This window comes from Bos mutus, chromosome 5 (genome assembly GCF_027580195.1).
Source record: "Bos mutus isolate GX-2022 chromosome 5, NWIPB_WYAK_1.1, whole genome shotgun sequence".
Taxonomy (NCBI): domain Eukaryota; kingdom Metazoa; phylum Chordata; class Mammalia; order Artiodactyla; family Bovidae; genus Bos; species Bos mutus.
The window spans coordinates 96,229,586-96,250,070 of record NC_091621.1 but is presented as its reverse complement, the minus strand read 5'-3'; the positions used below and the strand labels follow the sequence as shown (position 1 = coordinate 96,250,070).

Sequence of the window (20,485 nt, the reverse complement as noted above, 5' to 3'; positions counted from 1 at the left end):
TGCAGAAGGAAATGGCTACCCACTCTAGTATTCTTGCCTGGAGCATCTCATGGGCAGAGGAGCTTGGTGGGCTCCAGTCCATGGGGTCGCAAAGAGTCAGAGGTAACTGAGGGACTAAGTGCACACACACACCATCACACTGTCACTCTACTTAACTGACTAAAAAGCAGTAGGGAACTTCCCTGGAGGTTCAGTAATTGAGACTCTGCACTTCCATTGCAAGGGGTGCAGGTTCAATCCTTGGTCAGGAAGTAAGATCCCACATGCCATAGCATGTGGCCAAAAAAAAAAAGCACTAAGAAACATATCATTTCTTTTCAAAATCTCTTTCCCCTCCCTAGGATTTCTGGATGTTTCCAGCTTGCTTTATTTAAGGTTCTGCCATCTGGCCCTAAATAATCTTATCTTCCTCAATGAGTACTTGCTCAGCATTTTGAGGGGCCCTCTGGATATTCTAAGAATAGGATATGACCAAGCCTCAAGAGGCATATAATTTAATAATAAGAGTAACAGAAGTGTTAAATTGTGATTGGTTTGTGATAGAGGTTCAGTATTAAAAGTCCCACAAGAGAAAGGGAATAACTTCTAACAGTGTGCCTAGGGGAGAAAGTATATTCAGGAAAGATTTCACACAGAGGCAAAATTAAAGCTAAATTTCTTTTTTTTTTTTTTCTTTTGAGAGTTTACTTTGTGCCAGGCACCATTATAAGTGTTTTACATCTGTTTGAATAAGGTAGGTATTGGGACTGTCCCCAGTTTGCAGGTAATGAAACAGACCATGCTGCTACTGCTGCTAAGTCGCTTCAGTCGTGTCCGACTCTGTGCTACCCCAGAGACGGCAGCCCACCAGGCTCCCCCGTCCCTGGGATTCTCCAGGCAAGAACACTGGAGTGGCTTGCCATTTCCTTCTCCAGTGCATGAAAGTGAAAAGTGAAAGTGAAGTCGCTCAGGTTGTCTACTTGAAAGTTACACAGTCGTGTCCGACTCCTAGCGACCCCATGGACTGCAGTCTACCAGGCTCCTCCGTCCATGGGATTTTCCAGGCAAGAGTACTGGAGTGGGTTGCCATTGCCTTCTCTGAGAACATGCTTAGACCTGTGAATGTTCTTTTTGTGGATGCTGCTGCTTTTTTAAATGTCAGGCTCCTCTGTTATTTAGTATCTCACCTGTTCTCTGCCCCCTGGGGCATGATTCCTTCTATTGTCCTGTCTTTCCCTGGTCAAGTTGCCAGATTATGGTAACTCAGCCCCTTTCTCCTGCCTCATAGTCTTTTTCTTTTTCTCTTCTCAACCCATTTCTTACCACATGTGTGGCCATCTTACATGCTGTCTAATCATCTGGGGTGTAGAGGCATTCTCTGAGGCATTTCACTTTCTCTCCAATAAGAGGGATGTGCTTTCATTAATTAACACACTTAAGTGGTCATAGTCTCAAACAGGAAGACAAACAGCATATTGCCTGCAAATCTCTGAAATAGTGTCTTCCGTGTCTATTACCTGTTGGGTATTGAGATCAACTAGTGTTTCCAGTGATCCATCGAAAACTCCCTCCACAGACTGCCAAGACAGATGCCCTATTTTTACCTACTTAGTAGGGCAGGCCCTCAAAAGAACTGCCTTTAGGTTGGTCTGGCTGCATTCTTTTTGTCCTGGCAACTCCATCAGTGTTCACTTATGTTATACCTGCCAAGTATCAGTTGAGCTTCTTGCATCAAGTGCCAAAATCTTGCAGAACCTTATCCACCAAAATGTTCCTGTCTTCCTTCAGTGCCAGCTTCATATAAACTTATGTGTTCCAATATTGTATCCTAGCCCCCAAAAGTAGAATGTGTCTAAAAACTGAGAAAATGGAAGTTTAATGTACAGTGAAAACCTCATCCTTAGTTCTCATTTTATGATGTATTTGCCAAGTGTGATGTTGCAATTTAGTTTTCCTTTACAGATGAGGAAATAGAAATAAAGGGCACTGAACTCCACAGAATCTCACTTACAGTGAGATTGAGCAATCCAACAATATTGTTGTTATTGTTTAGTCCCTAAGTCGTATCTGACTCTTTGCAACCCCATGGACTGCAGCCCACCAGGCTCCTCTGTCCATGGGGTTCCTCAGGCAAGAATACTGGAGTGGGCTGCCATTTCCTTTTCCGGGGGATCTTCCTGACCCAGGGAAGATTCTGAATCTCCCACATTGGCACCACTGAGCCACTAGGGAAGCCCAACTACAATATATTAGCCAATAATTGATTGTTTCGCCATTGTTATAAAAAAGAATAATCTTTCCTTCTTACATAAATGTTAGCTCTTCAGGCTTCATAAGAGAATGACTCATAGACATTATACTTCTAACTGTCCATTTAGGTTACTCACTTTGTATGATAAACATATTGTTACTTGGATTCTGAACTTGAAGTAGAAACTTATCAGACTAAAGAATCCAAACTCTTAAGGTTTTCTTTTTAAACGTTTTTTCGAAAGGGAAATTTTATGATTGTAGCTAACGAGACCAGAGATGATTCACGTATTTAGTAGGTTAATTTACAGACACTGCTTTCCTGCAATTATTCAGAGCTATTAGAATGATAACTTTAGAAAATGACTGGCCCTTCTGGCCAAAATGTACACACGTTGTCTTATTTGCTATGTGGGTTCTTATGATTCATTTAAAATTTTCAGATAAAGCCCCATATTAACTAGGAAGAAAATAGCTAGTTTACTGTAATAATAAAGTAGGAATATTTGGGTGAACAAATTTGAGCTTTCCTATTATCTTTAAAATTTGTTCATATCAAAATAGCTTCAAAGTATTTATTTGTGGAATGTGAATCATGTAGATTTTTTTTTAAGTCTCTACTGTTGTTTTTCTAATACTTTGCTGATATTTTTCTGCATAGTTGCCCTTGGACCAGAAAGAAGAAAATCTGACTCAGGAGTTATGTTGCCAACCCTCAGGGTCTCTCTTATCCAAGACATGAGGTATTTGTTATATGTGCTAGCATATGGTGATAACTTTTGAAATATTCATGGTTTTCATATAAATTGCTCAAATAACTGTGACTATGGTATTTTTTGCCTATGTATTCTGAAGAAAACATTTTTTATAATCTCATTTATTTTAATTTTGTACTGTTATGATTTTCCTGACATTAAATCCAAAGGCAAAATGCAATTGAGAAGAGTTTTTTAAATATCCCTAAATTATTTTTACATTTTCTTTTGTTCTGTTTTTTCCTTCTTTAGTATCCTTAAATTCTTACTATCCCCAGATATAAACCAAAATATCTGCAAATAATAGCAAGTTACTCAGCAGAAAAATCTCTGTCACTTAGATTTCCTTTGAAGGAAATGCAAATCTGAAAATTATCACATGCAATTACTGGTTTTAAAAGTGATTAGAAGGCATCAACATACCTAAAATAGATTTACTGAATGAGGAAGGCAGAAGTTTTTTCTTTTGAATATTTTGGGTCCTTTTTAGTTAACTTTTAAAATATATGGGTTTAATGTTACAACATTTATTGATGTTTATTTGATTTATCAAAGGCTTACAACTAAAAAGCATAACTCTTATGGGTAGCGTCATAATACTGCAGTGGCACATCCTGACTTCACACAAGCTGTGTGATCCCAGGCACTTTTTGTAACTTCTCTTTGTCTCAGTTTTTCTTTCTCTTGTTGCTGTTCAGTTGCCAAGTTGTGTCCAACTCTTTGTGACCCCATGGATTGCAGCATGCCAGGCTTCCCCCTGTCCCTCACCATCTCCTGGAGTTTGCCCATATTCTTTCTCTCAAAGATAAAAACAGTTGTCTAGTTCATGAGACCTAAACAAGTTAGTCCATTATACTAAAAAGTTTCAAGAAGTTCTTGGCTTATCCTAAGAGTTCAGTAAATGTTGGATTTTGTTTTCTGAATCCATATTTATATCTTAAATGCTCTTATTGCTTGATAGATGAAATGTAGTTGTCCTCATGTAGCTTATGATTCCTTTTGAGGTCAGCAAGAGATGAATAGTTCTAACTATGAGGGGAATGCACTCCCCCTCTCTTAATGGAAACATAAAACCACATGTGTTAATGCCTTGATTTCACAGTAGCCATCATTTTAAGGTGGTGATTGTTGAGAGCTTTGCAACAGTGACCTCAAGGACCAAACTTCTAAAACCTAATTAGGAGATGATCATGTTACATAAGGCTACCCTACTCCTTCCAGTTTCCTGCATATTTACTTTTATCTCCTTTATGTTGTTGGTTTTGTTTGGGGAGGGGTGTCCGGCCTTGATAAACTCCCTTCATTTGATAAAAGGCAGTCTAGCGTGCTGATTAAGAGCTCAGACTGTGGAACCAGCCCACAAGGGTTGCTGTTTTAACTCTGCCACATACTAGGCTCTGTGGCCAAAGGCAATTGCTCATATTCCCAGTTTCCTCACCTATTAAATAATAGTGTTTCTCTTAAAAATTTTGGTATAAATATTCAATGAGTTAATAAAGGTAAAGCACTCAAAATTGTCCTGGAAATAAATGTATGTTTGTGTACTCATGCATACATATACATCTATACTTACTTCTGTTTCTATATTTATTTATATGTGTGTATGTGTACTTTTATACAATTTTTAAGACCATAAATTCATAATGATATCCCTGATTCCAGTTCTGTACCACAGGGATCATGCTAGCCTTCTCCCTTATTTATAATTTTTTTCTCAAACTATGAGAAACCTGGCTCTCATTATCTGTAATATATTCACTTATTTGTACAACCTGTAAGGTAGTTTTGAAATTGCTGCCTCACACCCCTGTAAGAAACAGAGGTACTAACTAAGCACAGTGTTTGCACAACTCAGTTTTGTCATTAACCTTTCGATACCCAGTCAAAATACTGTTTTCCAAAACTTAGGTTCCTTCTTTTTTTCTCCAGCCCCTTCAGTGTGGTCTTATTATTCATTTGTAACAGTGTTAGGTTTATTTGTTACCTTGTATTTCATTCGGGGTTCCCTTCACATCCTAGTGATTTTTGTTTGGGGTTTTGCTTAAATGTATATACAATGAAATTCATTCTTGGTGTGTAGTCGTATATGTTTTCATAAAAACACAATTGTGATGCATCACCCCCTTGTGCTACTGCTTTTGCATCAGCCCCTCTCCCAGCTTCCTACTCTGTGCAGTCACTGATATATTTCCAGGCTCTTTTCACTGAGAGAGCCTAGAAGTAGTAATACCCCAGCAATAGTGAGCACAGCTAGTGCCCACAGATTGGTTTCTGGATACCATTCTCCAATGAAAGGAACCATGGCTATCTAGAGAAGTGATGGATTCCAGGAACTGAGGAAGGGAAAATACAGAATGAACCAAGTGCATCTTTGGTAAGGGAGTGCTCAGAAAGTGTAGGATCACGTAATAAAGACGAGCCAGCCTGAAAGGGCTACAAATGGCCAAAGCTGAAACAATTTGAGCAAAAAAAGTAATTTACAGTAGTAATAAAATGAATATCCAAGAGCCTTTTCCAATATAAATAGTTAAATAAGTGAATACAGTGGAACAGCTTTTTTACAGAAGCACTCGAATTAATAAATATAGAAGAATGAAGTAGAAAAATCAGTGGTTGAAGCATCTAAGCTGAAACAAGAATATTTGCAGTGTCTCAAAAGTATTTTCCCCAAGAATTTATTAATTACAAAGGAAAAAGTATTAAGTTTACAGTAGATTCCCCAGGCAAGAATACTGGAGTGGTTTGCCATTTTCTTCTCCAGGGGATCTTCCAGACCCAAGAATCAAACCCTCATCTCCTGCATTAGCAGGCAGATTCTTCACCACTAAGCCACCAGGGGAGCCCCTTTTTCATAATATATTTACTTATATCTCAGTGGATATGTTTATTTCTGTTTCTAAGTTCTTAGGCAAGAACTTCATTGTAATCTCTAGTTGCAATCTAGATAGTTCATGTGGACATTTTTCCTTAAAGAGAAATACCTAAGTAATATGCTAAACTTTGGCAGATAAACAAAAAATACTTGTTTTCTAAAGATTAGATTACATAGATCTCAGAGTTCACACTCTATTGGCCTCGTGCCCTGCCAGTAACTCCTGTCTCCGAAATTTCTGTCTTGAGGCAAAGACATGGGCAGTTTAGAGACTTTTGAGTCCCTGTAGTTGTCAAGAGTCTTGGTACCAGATTGCTCAGCAGCTGGCATGAGTCCAGGACAGATATGTCTACAGGCTATCCCCTTTATCTTAGTATATCTGACAATTCCCCAGGACTTTCATAGATACTAGGTATCACTGTACTGTCAATAATAGAATGATTTCTTTTCTTCCAAAGAGAAAGGCTTGGGACAATAAATAATTATACAGATTATCTACATATTAAAGAGGAGTATTACCATGCCATTATCATTATTACTAATTTCTTTCCAGAGTAGCTATGCGTATATCATCTAGACATTCAAACCAACTTTTATTGTTAATGACAAAATGTAATTAATAATGAGGGGTATAGTAGAATATTACATGATTGAGGAGATTGTTAGTACTGTTATCTAAGTATAGATATTCTGAATATGTCAACAAATGAGCAGGATGTCTTAAGTATATCCTAGAAGTACTTGGTTTTCCTATAAAGATGGGAATAAATTACTTGACAGTAAACTGGATGGTCACTTTTATCTTTTTATAAATAATGTTTGCATATGTGCTTGTGAACATCAGCTTTATTCTCCACTAAGGTTAAAATAAGCATGATTAATTTTGTTACCCTAGGAAGGAATATTTGAGGAATTTTTATGACTACAGAGTGTGGGCTTAAACTAAAATTGGCTAATTCCTTAATTTCTCGAATAAATATTCCTTAATTTCTCTAATAAAAATAATTTCTCTGGCTTTCACTGGTGATAACAGTGAAATAAAGACCAGTTTTGGATTCGGGAAATTGGATTCAAACTTAGTTGCTTCTACTCTCAAGAATCATTAAGTTTTAGGCAACAGAAGCCTGTTCAAACTAGCTTCACGAAAAAGGAGGATTTATGGGAGGGTTTATGGGAGATATGCAAGGGTATTTCCCAGAATCCAAGCCCAAGAACTGTTGCTGGATTGGAAACAGCTTTGTCCATCTCACTGGAAGTAAATTGTCCCTGCTTTTACCTCCACTTGTGCGGGCTTCTCCTCTCCTCTGCCCCTTTCCCTCCTTTTTTGCTTTACTGTGAACATGCTCTCCCAAGCCCTGGCCTCAACACCTGTCTTATTTTAAGCGTTCAGCAAAGACTGACTCGGTTTTTCAGTGTACTAATTTCCAGTTTGTGTGAGAAAATCTGACTGACTCAACTTAGATCAGGTAGATGCTGCTTATCCATTCAGTTCTAGCTGACAGATAAGGAGCACCAGTCATGGTGGTACCTGGAGTTCTTTCTTCTGGTTCTTCTGGGTCTAAAGAGAGAGAACTTCTCCAAGAATGTGAGTATCATGAAGAAATGCTTGGTAGAAAATGGGTGGCATATAGAATAATATGTATTACCTCTGAGGTCTTGGGTGGGTCACTTAGTCTCTATGAATCTCAGTTTCCTCATCTTTGAAGTGAAATAATGATGGTCTCCCTCTCACTAGATATTGTGACAATCGGGTAAGACAGAATACATAAAAATTAGAAAGCTTTGTACCAGGGTTGGAAACAAATAAAGTAAATAAGGTATTTAAACCACACACTATATATACTTTACTGTGAATTAACAGGATCTATTTTAGAAGTAATGACTTCTAGAATATTATGCTGAATGTCATTATAGTTACCTATAATAAAATTATTCCAATTAAAAACAGATTTGAATGGTATAACTGTACAGAAAAAATTTTAAAAGATTTGAAGTTTAGTAACAGCATAAATTGTTTTAAAGCATAAAATTAGATATAGACTTTTACAAAGCAACAGTTTTCTGAGCTTCTAATATACATTAGGCCTTATAGGGAACAAACAGGGATGCAAGGCTAGTAAGAAGTATTGGGCTCATCATTCTCAGGGAGCTTTTGTCAAAATGAGAAATATGTATACCAGGATAAAATGATAAAATAGTAAACAGTGCATGATAAATGCGAATTAGACTATAGAACTTCATAAATTAGATCATTGAAGGCTGTCAAGGTCAAGGAAAGCTTTCTAGAAGCAGCTGGGATTTCAGAAATGAATAGAATCAAATAAGGAAGCTCAAAGAAAGTAGGTACTTCAGGTAATAAAACACAAGTCTATGAGTTAACTGCTTGGAGTAGAATTTTTTAATAGGAAAATATGTTGAGGCCAAGGCTTCATGGGCCTTGAATGCAAGCTTGAGCAATTCAGATGATATCCTGTGAGCGTTTGAAGATTCTGCAATAAAGCAATTAATTACATTAGGAAGCAGTCTTTTAGGCAAAGAAATTTCCCTAGTGCCAGTAAACAAAGGGCTTGAGAAGAGTCTGGTGGCCTCATCTCTTGACGCCCGTGCCTCCTGCCAAAAAAAAAAAAGTGCAAACATTTTTATGAGGGGAATGCTAATAGCCACCTAAAGAAAATACGTTTCACTTTATGTATTCCAATCCTGCCCATTTTCCTTAACCATACATTGTTTTTCAAATTATTATGTCCCATTTTGACATTCTTGATCTATTATGTCTCCAGTTTAAGGCCAGCATACGACTAATTTCAGTAGATTTTACTGTGTTAGAGCAGTAAGAATATTTAGGAAAAGATTATCCAACATAAGTACTTACCAGACTTCATGTAGATTCATTTTGGGTGGATACACTTTGACAGCGTGGTATTCCTGGATCCTGTGAACTCTTATCTGGCACTGAGCTCATGGGGGGACCTTGTAAGTACTGTGGAACGTTAAGTGGTAAATACCTGAGCATTTTCCAGTGTTGCTTTTAGTCAGCTGTTTCATCTGGGCAATGTCAGGGTTGAGGAAGAGCCAATGCTGTTTCCTAGGCTCATATTGGCTGTGCCCATGTGGGTTGTCCAAGTGCCCACCACTGCTGCCACCACCATAATCAGGGTGTAAATGGGGCTTGCCTGACCCCAGTTTTCTTCATTTGTGACCACGTGTAATGGTCTTAGCCCTTTAAAGATAAATTAAGTCTGTCATAATTTCTGAAAAACATTCTTAGAGGTGAGGTGAGGTTGGTTAACACGAAAATGTCAACAGAATTTTCTTTTATCTCCTCATTCTGATGTGTTTTTCAGCCACTTCTTTAAGCCTCTCGTGTGATGTGATAATGCTTTATTTTACATTTTGTTTATCAAGAGTGTTTGATCAGACGCATGGGAGTCTGCCCCAGACGGGAAGCTGCAGCTGCGAGCCTCCCTAGCTCTGACCCTGCTGGGGGAATAGCCACCACGAGGCTACCTAATAGGGCTGGTTTGACCTGACCAGGTGACCTTAGCAAGGGGTGGGGGGTGTGCTGAAGAAGGCTGGCCTACAACTGGGATCGAGGGGCGTGATCACACTGCAGAAATGGAACCCTCTGCCCAGGGCACACAAGAAAACCAAACCTCAGGACGAAGGAGGGAGGGACACATGCGAACACATGAGGACTCACAAGGCATCCAGACATGGAAGTGCAGTACTGGGGACCACAGGTGACCTGCAGCCGGGCACCCAGCACAGAGAGCATCATGGCAGAGCAGGTGGCTCTGAGCCAGACACAGACGTGTGGGATACTGTGGGAAGAGCTGTGCCAAAGCTATTCTTTCCATCAATCAGGGACAATATATCTTAATATGTATATATCCTCTTCAAGAGGAATATCTACCCACCATCTGGTAGCTGTTCCAGGATGGCTTCTGCCAAAAGATACCTTCATTGTGGGCTACACCGACTCCCACTTCACAGTGGCCAACATCCGCAAGCAGAGCAAGTCCACCCCAGAGAAGGAGCCCAAGCTGGAGGAGTTCTTTGCCCACAGCTCCTACATGGCCAGCCAGTATGATGACGTGGCTTCCTAGGAGCACCTCAACAGTGGCGTGAACGCTCTCCACTAGGGTCTGCAGGCTAGTGCCTCTTCTACCTGGCCTTGCTCCCCAGCGGCTACAGGACTGTCACCAAGAACATCTGTGACACCTGCGCGAGCCAGACAGAACCGTATCATCATGGGGAAGCTCTTTGGGAGGGACCTGCGTATTTCCAACCAGCTGTCCAACCACGCAGCCTCCCTGTTTTGTGAGAACTAGATCTACTGCATCGACCACTACCTGGGTAAGGAGGTAGTCCAGAACCTCATGGTGCTGAGGTTTTGTCAACAGGATCTTTAGGCCCCATTTGGAACCGTGACAACATTGCCTGCATGGAGCCTTCAAGGAGCCATTTGGCACTGAGGGCCAGTGGAGCTACCTCAGTGAATCTGGGATCATCTGGGAGGTGATGCAAAATCCCCTCCTCCAGATCCTGTGTCTGGTGGCCATGGAGAAGCCCACCTCCACCAACTCAGATAACATCCATGATGATAAGGTCAAGGTGTTGAAATGTATATCAAAGGTGCAGGTGAGCAATGTGGTCCTGAGCCAATATATGGAGAACCCCACTGAAGAAGGTGAGGCCACCAGAGGGTACCCAGAGGACCCCAGGGTGCCCCATGGGTCCACCACTGACACCTTTGCGGCTTTTATGTTCTCTGGGGAATGAGAGGTGGGATAGGCTGCCCTTCATACTGTGCTGCGGCAGAGCCCTGAATTAGCACAAGACCGAGGTGTGTCTGCAGTGCCTAAACGTGGCTGGTGATGTCTTCTAGCAGCAATGCAAATGCAACAAACTGGTAATCCATGTGCAGCCCAAGGAGGCTGTGTATGCCAAGATGATGACCAAGGAGCCTGGCGTGTTCTTCAACCCTGAGGAGTCAGAGCTGGACCTCACCTACAGTAACAGATACAAGAACGTGAAGCTCTTTGATGCATATGAGCACGCCTCATCCTGGACATGTTCGGTGGAAGCCAGATGCACTTTGTGTGCAGTGACGAGCTTCAGCAGACCGGGTACATCTTTACCCCACCGCTGCACCAGATCAATCGCAAGAATCCCCAGCCCATCCCCTACATCTGTGGTAGCCCAGGCCCCACAGAGGCCGATGAGCTGATGAAGAGAACGGGCTTCCAGTACAAAGGGACCAACAAGTGGGTGAATGCCACATGCTCTGAGCCCTGAGCACCTGGTCCCCACCCCAACCCACCTTGGCCTGTCTCTCTGTCCTTCCCACTGTCTGACCCCATTTCAGGAGGACCTTGAGACCATAACCATCAGCCTCACAATACCGGCTCCAGGCTCTGGCCACACTGTACCATGACTGCCTTGGGCCCAGTTACATTCTTCAACCACAAGCGCAAGAGAATCACACTGTGACCATCCCCAGCAGCCAGTGAGCCAGCTTCTGTCCACAAAACTGAGCCCCAGTGGAAGAAAGAAGAGTGGCTCTTCATCTGTCCTGGCTCTTTCCAGATGACTGGAGTTAGAGGACCATAGGTAGGGGCAGTGGTAGGCCTCAGTGGGCCATGGCTGTCAGCAGGCTCCTCAGAACTCAGGAGGAAGGCCCAGTTGCTTCTGCACCAGCCTCAGTGCTATTTGATATTCCTGGTCACCCCTGGAAGGAACTTCCAGGCTGCCCAGCACACCCCGCCACCATCTTGGCTTCCTCAAATGTCCCCCTCGAATGTCCTCCCCACTGGAAACCAAGCAGCAGGTGGGATGCCCGACCTCAGTCCCCTGTCATTAAACCAGCAAATGGAATAAAAAAAGTGTTTGATCATATGTAGGTGCCCTGGATTGAGAGGCTAAATCTTTACATCCAGGGATTGAGAGAGAAAGAAGGAAGGAGAGAAGTAAGAATGTGTGTATTATACCATGGATGGACCTAGAGGGCATTATGCTAAGTGAAGAGAAATCCTGCATGATGTCGCTTATACGTGGAATCTAAAAAAGAAAACGAATAAACAAACATAATCAGTCATAGATACAGAAAACAGGTGGCTGCTAAGAGGGCAGGGGCTTCGGGAGAGGAGAGAAATAGAGGGAGATTGAGGTACTGACTTTCAGTTAACAAAATAAATTAGTCACAGGTATGAAATGTAGTGTGGGGAATATAGACAGTAACTATGTAATATTGTTGTATGGTGACAGAAGACAGCTAGACTTATCATAGTGATCTTTTTGAAATGTATAGAAATCAAATCACTGTTGTGTAGCAGGAACTAACACAGTGTTGTGGGTCAGTTATACTGCAAAAACAAACAAGTTCATAGAAAAAGAGATCAGGTTTGTGATCACCAGAGGCCAAGGTGGGTTGGAGGGAGATCATCTGAAGGCAGTCAAAAAGTGTAAACTCTGAATTTTAAGTACTTAGTAGGGATGTAATGTGTTGTGCAACATGACAAGACAACACTGCTGTACAATGTAAATGAAAGTTGTTAACAGTAAATTGTAAAAATTCTAATCACAAGGAAAAAAACTGTCTTTAATGTATCTATAAGAAATGGTAGATGTTCACTAAACCTATTGTGATCATTATTTCATAATCTATATAAGTCAAATCATTATGTTGTGTACCTTATATGTTGTGTGTCAATTATATCTCAATAAAACTGGGCAGGGGGAAGAGATGTGTTTTACAAGGAGGGTATTCCTTTTTATGAATGCTGGAATCATCAGAATCTGCAATGATTATAACAGCTGAGATAAGTCATTCTGTACTTAAAAAAAAATCAAAGGAAAGGATCGTGGGTCACAATCACAAAGACTTTTCAGTGACTCATTGTACTGTTTCTATAATTACCCTGTCCCTTAGATTTGTCCTTCCTGCTCAATCCTTCTTTCCTCCTAGGAGGGGAATAATTTAGGAAGATTAATTCAGTCCTGCTGGGCATAGCATCAACTTCAACACAGAATACTAATTTATACATATATGTAAGTTATGACCAACCTAGATAGCATATTGAAAAGCAGAGACATTACTTTGCCAACAAAGGTTTGTCTAGTCAAGGCTCTGGTTTTTCTGTGGTCATGTATGGATGTGAGAGTTGGACTGTGAAGAAGGCTGAGCGCCGAAGAATTGATGCTTTTGAACTGTGGTGTTAGAGAAGACTCTTGAGAGTCCCTTGGACTGCAAGGAGATCCAACCAGTCCATTCTGAAGGAGATCAGCCCTGGGATTTCTTTGGAAGGAATGATACTAAAGCTGAAACTCCAGTACTTTGGCCACCTCATGTGAAGAGTTGGCTCACTGGAAAAGACTCTGATGCTGGGAGGGATTGGGGGCAGGAGGAGAAGGGGACGACAGAGGATGAGATGGCTGGATGTATCACTGACTCAATGGACGTGAGTCTGGGTGAACTCCAAGAGTTGGTGATGGACAGGGAGGCCTGGCATGCTGCGATTCATGGGGTGGCAAAGGGTCGGACACGACTGAGCGACTGAACTGAATGTTCATTTGGAGGTTGATCACACAATTTTTTTGTGGCCACACAGTATCCTAAGTCTTTCAAATTTTTAAGAATTTTTAATTTATTAGTATAATACAGCTTTTCTTCTAATGCCATAGAAAATGGAACTTCATATTTTCCAGATGTTGTCAGAGCAATTTGAAAAATGATTCAGTGAATTAAAGTTGTAGCAGAGACTTAATTAAACTGTAGAACAATTATTTTGAGTAAGAGCATGAATATACAGCCTGTTTTATTACTTTTATTTTTCTGAGGGTCAGGGATAACTGATTGCCAGTTTATATGTATCTGCAAGCATGAAACAAGAACAAAATAAAACCTGAAAGAGTAAATGAGTGTTAAGTGCTTTATCTTAGGATATTGTCTGTTTGGTCATGTTGTAATGGTAATTCTGATGTGGGACTAATTTCATGATTCAGATGGAACACTTGAAGTTTAATCAGCATAAATGGTGTGTGGCCTATTCCCTCTAAGTAGAAAATAACTTTTCTGTGCGAAGTGCTGTAATTCTTCAATTCTTTTCCAGTTCAAGGTTAGCCTTAGGATTAACATCTTTGCTGTTTTACTATTCTTTAGGCATATTCAAAACATGAGTGAGATCAAGACTGATGTCGGACGAGCTCGAGCATGGATAAGATTGTCTCTAGAAAAGAAGGTCTTGTCCCAGCATCTCAAGCAGTTGCTCTCTAACCAGCTGCTCACAAAGTAAGAGGTGGCCTCGAGGCATTTCTGTTTCTATGACCTATGCCTACAAAATAAGTTGCATAGACTGACAGGCTGCCTTCTTTAGCATGAGTTGTTCACTCCTTGCACATGCACTCTTCCTTTCTAACAGGCACATGTTTCAGAAACTCTGTGTCATGACCTCCTATTTGATTATATATGGGAGGGTACAGATTTCATAGCCAGAGGCAGATGGTGCTACCTTTTTCAGAAAAAAAAGCTAAGTAGTCCCACAGGTTGATGGTAGCATCCAAAAAGTGAAAGTGGCTCAGTTGTGTCCAGCTCTTTGCGACCCCATGGACTGTACAGTCCAAGGAATTCTCCAGGCCAGAATACTGGAATGGGTAGCCTTTCCCTTCTCCAGTGGGTCTCCCAACCCAGGGATTGAACCCAGGTTTCCCACATTGCAGGTGGATTCTTTACCAGCTGAGCCACAAGGGAAGCTTTACCAGCTGAGCCACAAGGGAAATACCCAAAAGATGGGTTGAATTTGTGTAAACCTTGTATCATATTGTGAAGATCACAACAAAACCAGGAGTAGCAAAAAAATTAAAAGGTCCATAGTAAAGAGCTTCTCTGAGAGTCTTACCAATACTTATATTTAGTAGTGTAGAGCCAGTAAACCAGTCAAGAGCATATTAGTTAATTAACTGTTTTGATTGATTCCCTTTACTCCATCAGAAACCTGGATGATAATACATATAGTAGAATTAATTTGAAAATTAAGGGCTTTGGGGTTCTCTAGAGCAAAGGCATGCAAAGGATTCAGCAGAGACCTCAAACACGAGAGTGTTGGAATCCCACCATAACCCAATTCTTTTTGTGATTTTAAATTTGTATGTATCACTGTAGAGTTAGTTATCCCTTGGAGCATTTTAGGATGACTCTTAATATCCAAAGAATGAGTTAGATAAAGAATATATGATGTGAAGTACAGCCTGTGAACCTGACCGTCTCCTCTTAAAACTGACTACACTCCCCACACCTTATCCCTGCTGATAAGTCTTCTGCCCTTTGTGGCCAGAGTACAAAGCAGAAAATGATAGTCGTTTAAAAATGTTGCTACGTAAAGGTAACTACTAAGTATCTTACATGTTTTCTACTGTACTTCCTTCTATGCATGTTCTCTTAGTTAAGATTATACTGTATTTGCAATTCAGCTCACCCTTTTTTCAGGTTAATATTATACCATAACATTTTCTATGTCATAAAGTCTCTGAAATCTGAATGCCTGTGTTCAAATACTGCCTTTACTATTCACTATTTGAATGGCCTTTTAGGCAAGATCCTTAACTTCATTTTATCACTTTTCCTCATCTGTAAAAGGAGAATGCTAATAGACTTACCTCTCATGTGATCACGAGGATTAGATATATTAATAACTATGAAATACTTGGGAAATGCTTAAATGTAAATGCTTAATAAAAAGTTACTGTTTTAGGGAGCAGTAGTTTTTTTCTTACTCAGTTAAAATTCAATCCTTATTTGAAATGAAACATCTGAAACACAGAGTGGTTTAAATTTTCCAGAAAGATATCTTCCAAACACTATAATATGGATGATTATAACTAGTCAGTATTTTTTAAAATTTATCTTTAGTGAATGTTATGTCCTTCAGCCATGGGATGAGGAAAAAAAAAAATCCACCATAGGCTATTAATAGCAGATGTGGGGAGTAGTAGTTTTGTTATTGTTAAAATTCTTCTTAAACTTAATTTTTTTAACAGATTTTTTAAAATTTGTTTTTAGCTGCACTGAGTCTTCACTCTGCATGCTGGCTTTCTCTTGCTGCCATGAGCAGGGGACTACTCTCTAGTTGCGGTGCGTGGCCTTCTCACTGCTGTTGCTTCTCTCGTTGCAGCTTGCAGGCTCTGGAGCTCAGGCTCAGTACTTGTGGCGCCTGGGCTTAGTTGCGCCATGACATGTGAAATTTTCTCAGACCCAGGGATTGAAGCTGTGTTCCCTGCATTGGCAGATGGATTCTTACCCATTGTATCACTAGGAAAGTCCTAAACTTTATTTTAAATTAGTATACTATGATATATTGGGTTGGAAAAACCTGAATGAACTTTTTGGCCAACTCAGTGTTTTTATTTTTTACAAATAATATTCAAGTGGACATTTGTGAGTAAATCTTTGCCATTTCATATTATATCCTTAGGACTGAGTCCTTAAAATAAAATTAATAAGTCAAAGAATAATTATTTTTAATTACTTAAATATTACCAACAAATTGCTTTTCTGAAATTTTCAGATTACACTTTCTGTTATTCACTGCCACCCCCCACATACACCCCCATCAGCACTGATCATTAATTTTAAATCTTTATTACTTTAATGGACAAAATGAATTCACAGGAGGTTGTTTCTTTAATTACTAAGTAGGTTAAAATATTAACGTATATACATTCATTTTTATGAATTGTCTGTTCTTTCTAGATTGAAGTTTCTACTCATCGTTTGTCTAAGAGGAAGTATTTTTTAGCGGAAGACATAAAGAAAAATACACAATACTATTACTTTGTGTTTGTCTTATCCTTTCCTAGGAAGCTTTATAAACGTTATGCTTTTCTCCGTTGTGAAGAAGAAAGAGAGCAGTTTCTTTACCATCTTCTTTCCCTCAATGCTGTGGACTATTTCTGCTTCACCAGTGTCTTCACCACTATCAGTAAGTCTGGAGAAGTGAATGTTAAGTGAAGTGCTGCTCAGATGACTAATGGAATAAGAGTTTATATTTTTAAAAGTGAGACATACCACAGTTCAGTGAGACAGACACTGTAACATCCACCCCTCCCCCAACCTTCCCTGCCCAACCCCATCTCCATTTAGCAATAAAGGTTACAGCCCAGCAGCCCCACCTCCTGAAGACACCCTCGGCTATTTGGGGAATGTCTCACCAAAGAAAACTACCATCCCTGAGGCTGTCCGTCCTACTAAAGCCAGCCAGGATCCCTGCCTGATCCCTGGGCTGCCCCAGAAGTCACTGTGGTATCAGCTGAGGACTCACAGCATCAGAGCTCAGTTTCTGCCTCAGCCCACCCTTTCTTCCTCACATGTTGAACCTAGAAGCAGCATTCTTCATGCTGATTTCTGACTCAGAGTCTGCTTACCAAAAAACCCATCCTGCAGTAGGAAATGGGGTTGATGTGAAGAGGAATGTTTTATTAAACAAACATTGCAGTGTCTTATCTGAAACACATAAATTCAAAGAATCAGTATATGATAATAATAAACATGTAACTGAACAGCCATGAAATTAAAAGATGCTTGCTCCTTGGAAGAAAAGCTATGACCAACCTAGACAGCATATTAAAAAGCAAAGATATTACTTTGCCAACAAAGGTCTGTCTAGTCAAAGCTATGGTTTTTCCAGTAGTCATGTGTGAATATGAAAATTGAATTATAAAGAAAACTGAGTGCTGAAGAATTGATGCTTTAGAACTGTGGTGAAGACTCTTAAGAGTCCCTGGGACTGCAGGGAGATCAAACCAGTCAACCCTAAAGGAAATCAGTCCTGAATATTCATCTGAAGGACTGATGCTAAAGCTGAAACTCAATACTTTGGCCACCTGTTGTGAAGAACTGACTCACTGAAAAAGACCCTGGTGCTGGGAAAGATTGAAGGCAGGAGGAGAAGGGGACGACAGAGGACAAAATGTTTGGATGACATCACCAACTCGATGGACATGAGTTTGAGCAAGCTCCAGGAGTTGGTGATGGCCAGGGAAGCCTGGTGTGCTGCAGTCCATGGGGTTGCAAAGAGTTGGACAGGACTGAGCAACTTAACTAAACTGAACATCATTAAACTTTGATGATTCAGAAAGACTTCAGAATCTTGCTGAATGTTGAAGATCTTAATGACCCAGATAACCACGATGGTGTGGTCACTTACCTAGAGCCAGACATCATGGAGTGTGAAGTGGACCTTAGGAAATGTGACTACAAACAAAGCTAGTGGAGGTGATGGAATTCCAGCTGAGCTATTTCAGATCCTAAAGGATGATGCTTTGAAAGTGCTGCATTCAATATGCCAGCAAATTCGAAAATTCTGTAGCAGCCACAGGACTGGAAAAGGTCCATTTTCATTCCAACCCCAAAGAATAGCAGTGCCAAAGAATGTTCAAACTACCATACAGTTGCACTCATTTTGAATACTAGTAAGGTTATGCTCAAAACCCTTCAAGCTTGACTTCAGCAGTACGTGAACTGCGAATTTCTAGATGTACAAGCTGGGTTTAGAAAAGGCAGAGGAACCAGAGATCAAATTGCCAATATCCGCTGGATCATAGAGAAAGCAAGGGAATTTAAAAAAAAAAAATCTGCTTCATTGACTACACTAAAGCCTTTGTGTGGCTTACAACAAACTGTGGGAAATACTTCAAGAAATGGTAATACCACACTACCTTACTTGTCTCCTGAGAAACCTGTATGTGGCTTAAGAAGCAATTAGAAACTTACATGGAACAACTGACTGGTTTAAAATTAGGAAAGAAGTAAGACAAGGTTGTAAATTGTCACCCTGTTTATGTAACTTCTATAACTTCTTATATAGCAGTTAATGCCTGACTGGATGAATTGTAAGCTGGAATCAAGATTGCCAGGAGAAATATCAACAAACTCAGATATGCAGATGATACCACTCTAATGGCAGAAAGTAAAGTTAATCTAAAGAGCCTCTTGATGAACGTGAAAGAGGAGAGTGAAGAAGCTGGCATAAAACTCAACATTCAAAAAACTAAAATCATGGCATCTAGTCCCATCACTTCATGGCAAATAGAAGGGGGGAAAGTGGAAGCAGTGACAGATTTTATTTTCTTGGGTCCAAAATCACCTCACTGAGGACAGTGAATACAGCCATGAAATTAAAGTGCTTGTTCCATGGAAGGAGAGCTGTGACAAACCTAGACAACGTATTCAAAAGCAGAGACATCACTTTGCTGACAAAGGTCCGTATACTCAAAGCTGTGGTTTTTCCAGTAGTCATGTATAGATGTGAGAGTTGGACCATAAAGAAGGCTGAGCACCAAGGAACTGATGCTTTCAAATTGTGGTGTTAAGAAGACTCTTGAGAGTTCCTTGGACTGCAAGGAGATCATACCAGTCACTATAAGGAAATCGGCCTTGAATATTCACTGCAAGGACTAATGCTGAAGTTGAAGCTCCAATACTTTGTCCACTTGATGGAGAGTCAACTCATTGAAAAAGACCCTGATGCTGGGAAAGATTGACGTCAAGAGCAAAATGAGAATATGGTGGTTAAATAGACTCTGAATGCTAAGGGACATGAATTTGAGCAAACTCTGGGAGATAGTGAAGGACAGGAAAACCTGACATGCTACGGTCCATGGGGGTCAAAAAGAGTCAGACACAGCTTAGCCGCTGAACAACAACAAGAGGGAGGAAATACTGATTGAAGATGTGTTTTTGATAAACTAAATTATAGTATTTATTCTGTCACATTGGTCCCCTTCCCTACTTTGGAGAATTTTTACTTGTATCAGTTAGGAATTATTTTCAGTTGCAAATATCAGAAAACAGTGGTTTAAACAAATCGGTAGTTTTGTTTTTCTTACACAGTGAGAAGTCTTGAAGTAGGCAGTCTGCAGTGCTATCACAGACCCAAGCCCTGTGACCGCTGCCAGTGTGTGCTAATCACCTCATGATCACAGGATAGCTGTTCTCAGTTTACCCTCCAGCCTGAAGAAGGAAGCAGTGCCAAGGAAGAGGGGTCAGAATCTGTGCCAGAAGAACATAGTTTTCTGAGAAATTTCAATAAATATAACCAGTATTTCACTGGGCAGAGTTGTGTAGGTTTTGGTCTTCTAAGTCTCTGGTAGAGGCAGACAAAGAAAATGGAGTTAGAATGGTTATTAGACTAACCTGTAATATCTGTCAAGATACTGTTAGTTAATTAGAAGCTAAGGTGTTATACACAATTTTGAAAGAAAAGAAATTGCAGAGGGAGTTAGGACTCCTAAGCTCCTCCCCATATCTGCAGATTTCTCTTTATCCATGTAACTCTTAAAACTAGGGAATTGAAATACTTCATGAAATAAATATTCTGAGTTTAATACTACTACTCTTTTTCTGCTTTATGAAATCATTGTTGTGTATCTGTGAGCCCTTTGCAGCCAACAGAACTGCTGACCCTAAACAAGCCTTTTTCTGCATCTTTTCTAATCCTATTAGTGAAAGAAATGAGTAGCCTCTGGCACCTAAAATAACATCTTGCACTAACCTCTTCTGCTTTCAGTTTCAAAAATCGTTTGAGTCTCATGATTACTAAGCCATGAAAATATGGCCTTTTTCTCTGACATTTTC

General features: G+C 40.2%; 1 protein-coding gene and 1 pseudogene across 2 annotated transcripts in view; both read left to right on the top strand.

The window, feature by feature from the left end:
• The window catches only part of DENND5B (DENN domain containing 5B), a 221,512-nt gene that overhangs the window by 185,365 nt on the left and 15,662 nt on the right, over positions 1-20,485 (top strand). For both annotated transcript variants that reach the window (XM_070371293.1, XM_070371294.1), the window contains 3 exons: positions 2,891-2,972; positions 14,018-14,146; positions 16,711-16,832. In XM_070371293.1, coding sequence (XP_070227394.1) covers positions 2,891-2,972; positions 14,018-14,146; positions 16,711-16,832 — 333 coding nt within the window. The remainder of the gene's footprint in view (positions 1-2,890; positions 2,973-14,017; positions 14,147-16,710; positions 16,833-20,485) is intronic.
• LOC138987968 (glucose-6-phosphate 1-dehydrogenase-like) lies at positions 3,014-14,009 on the top strand (annotated as a pseudogene).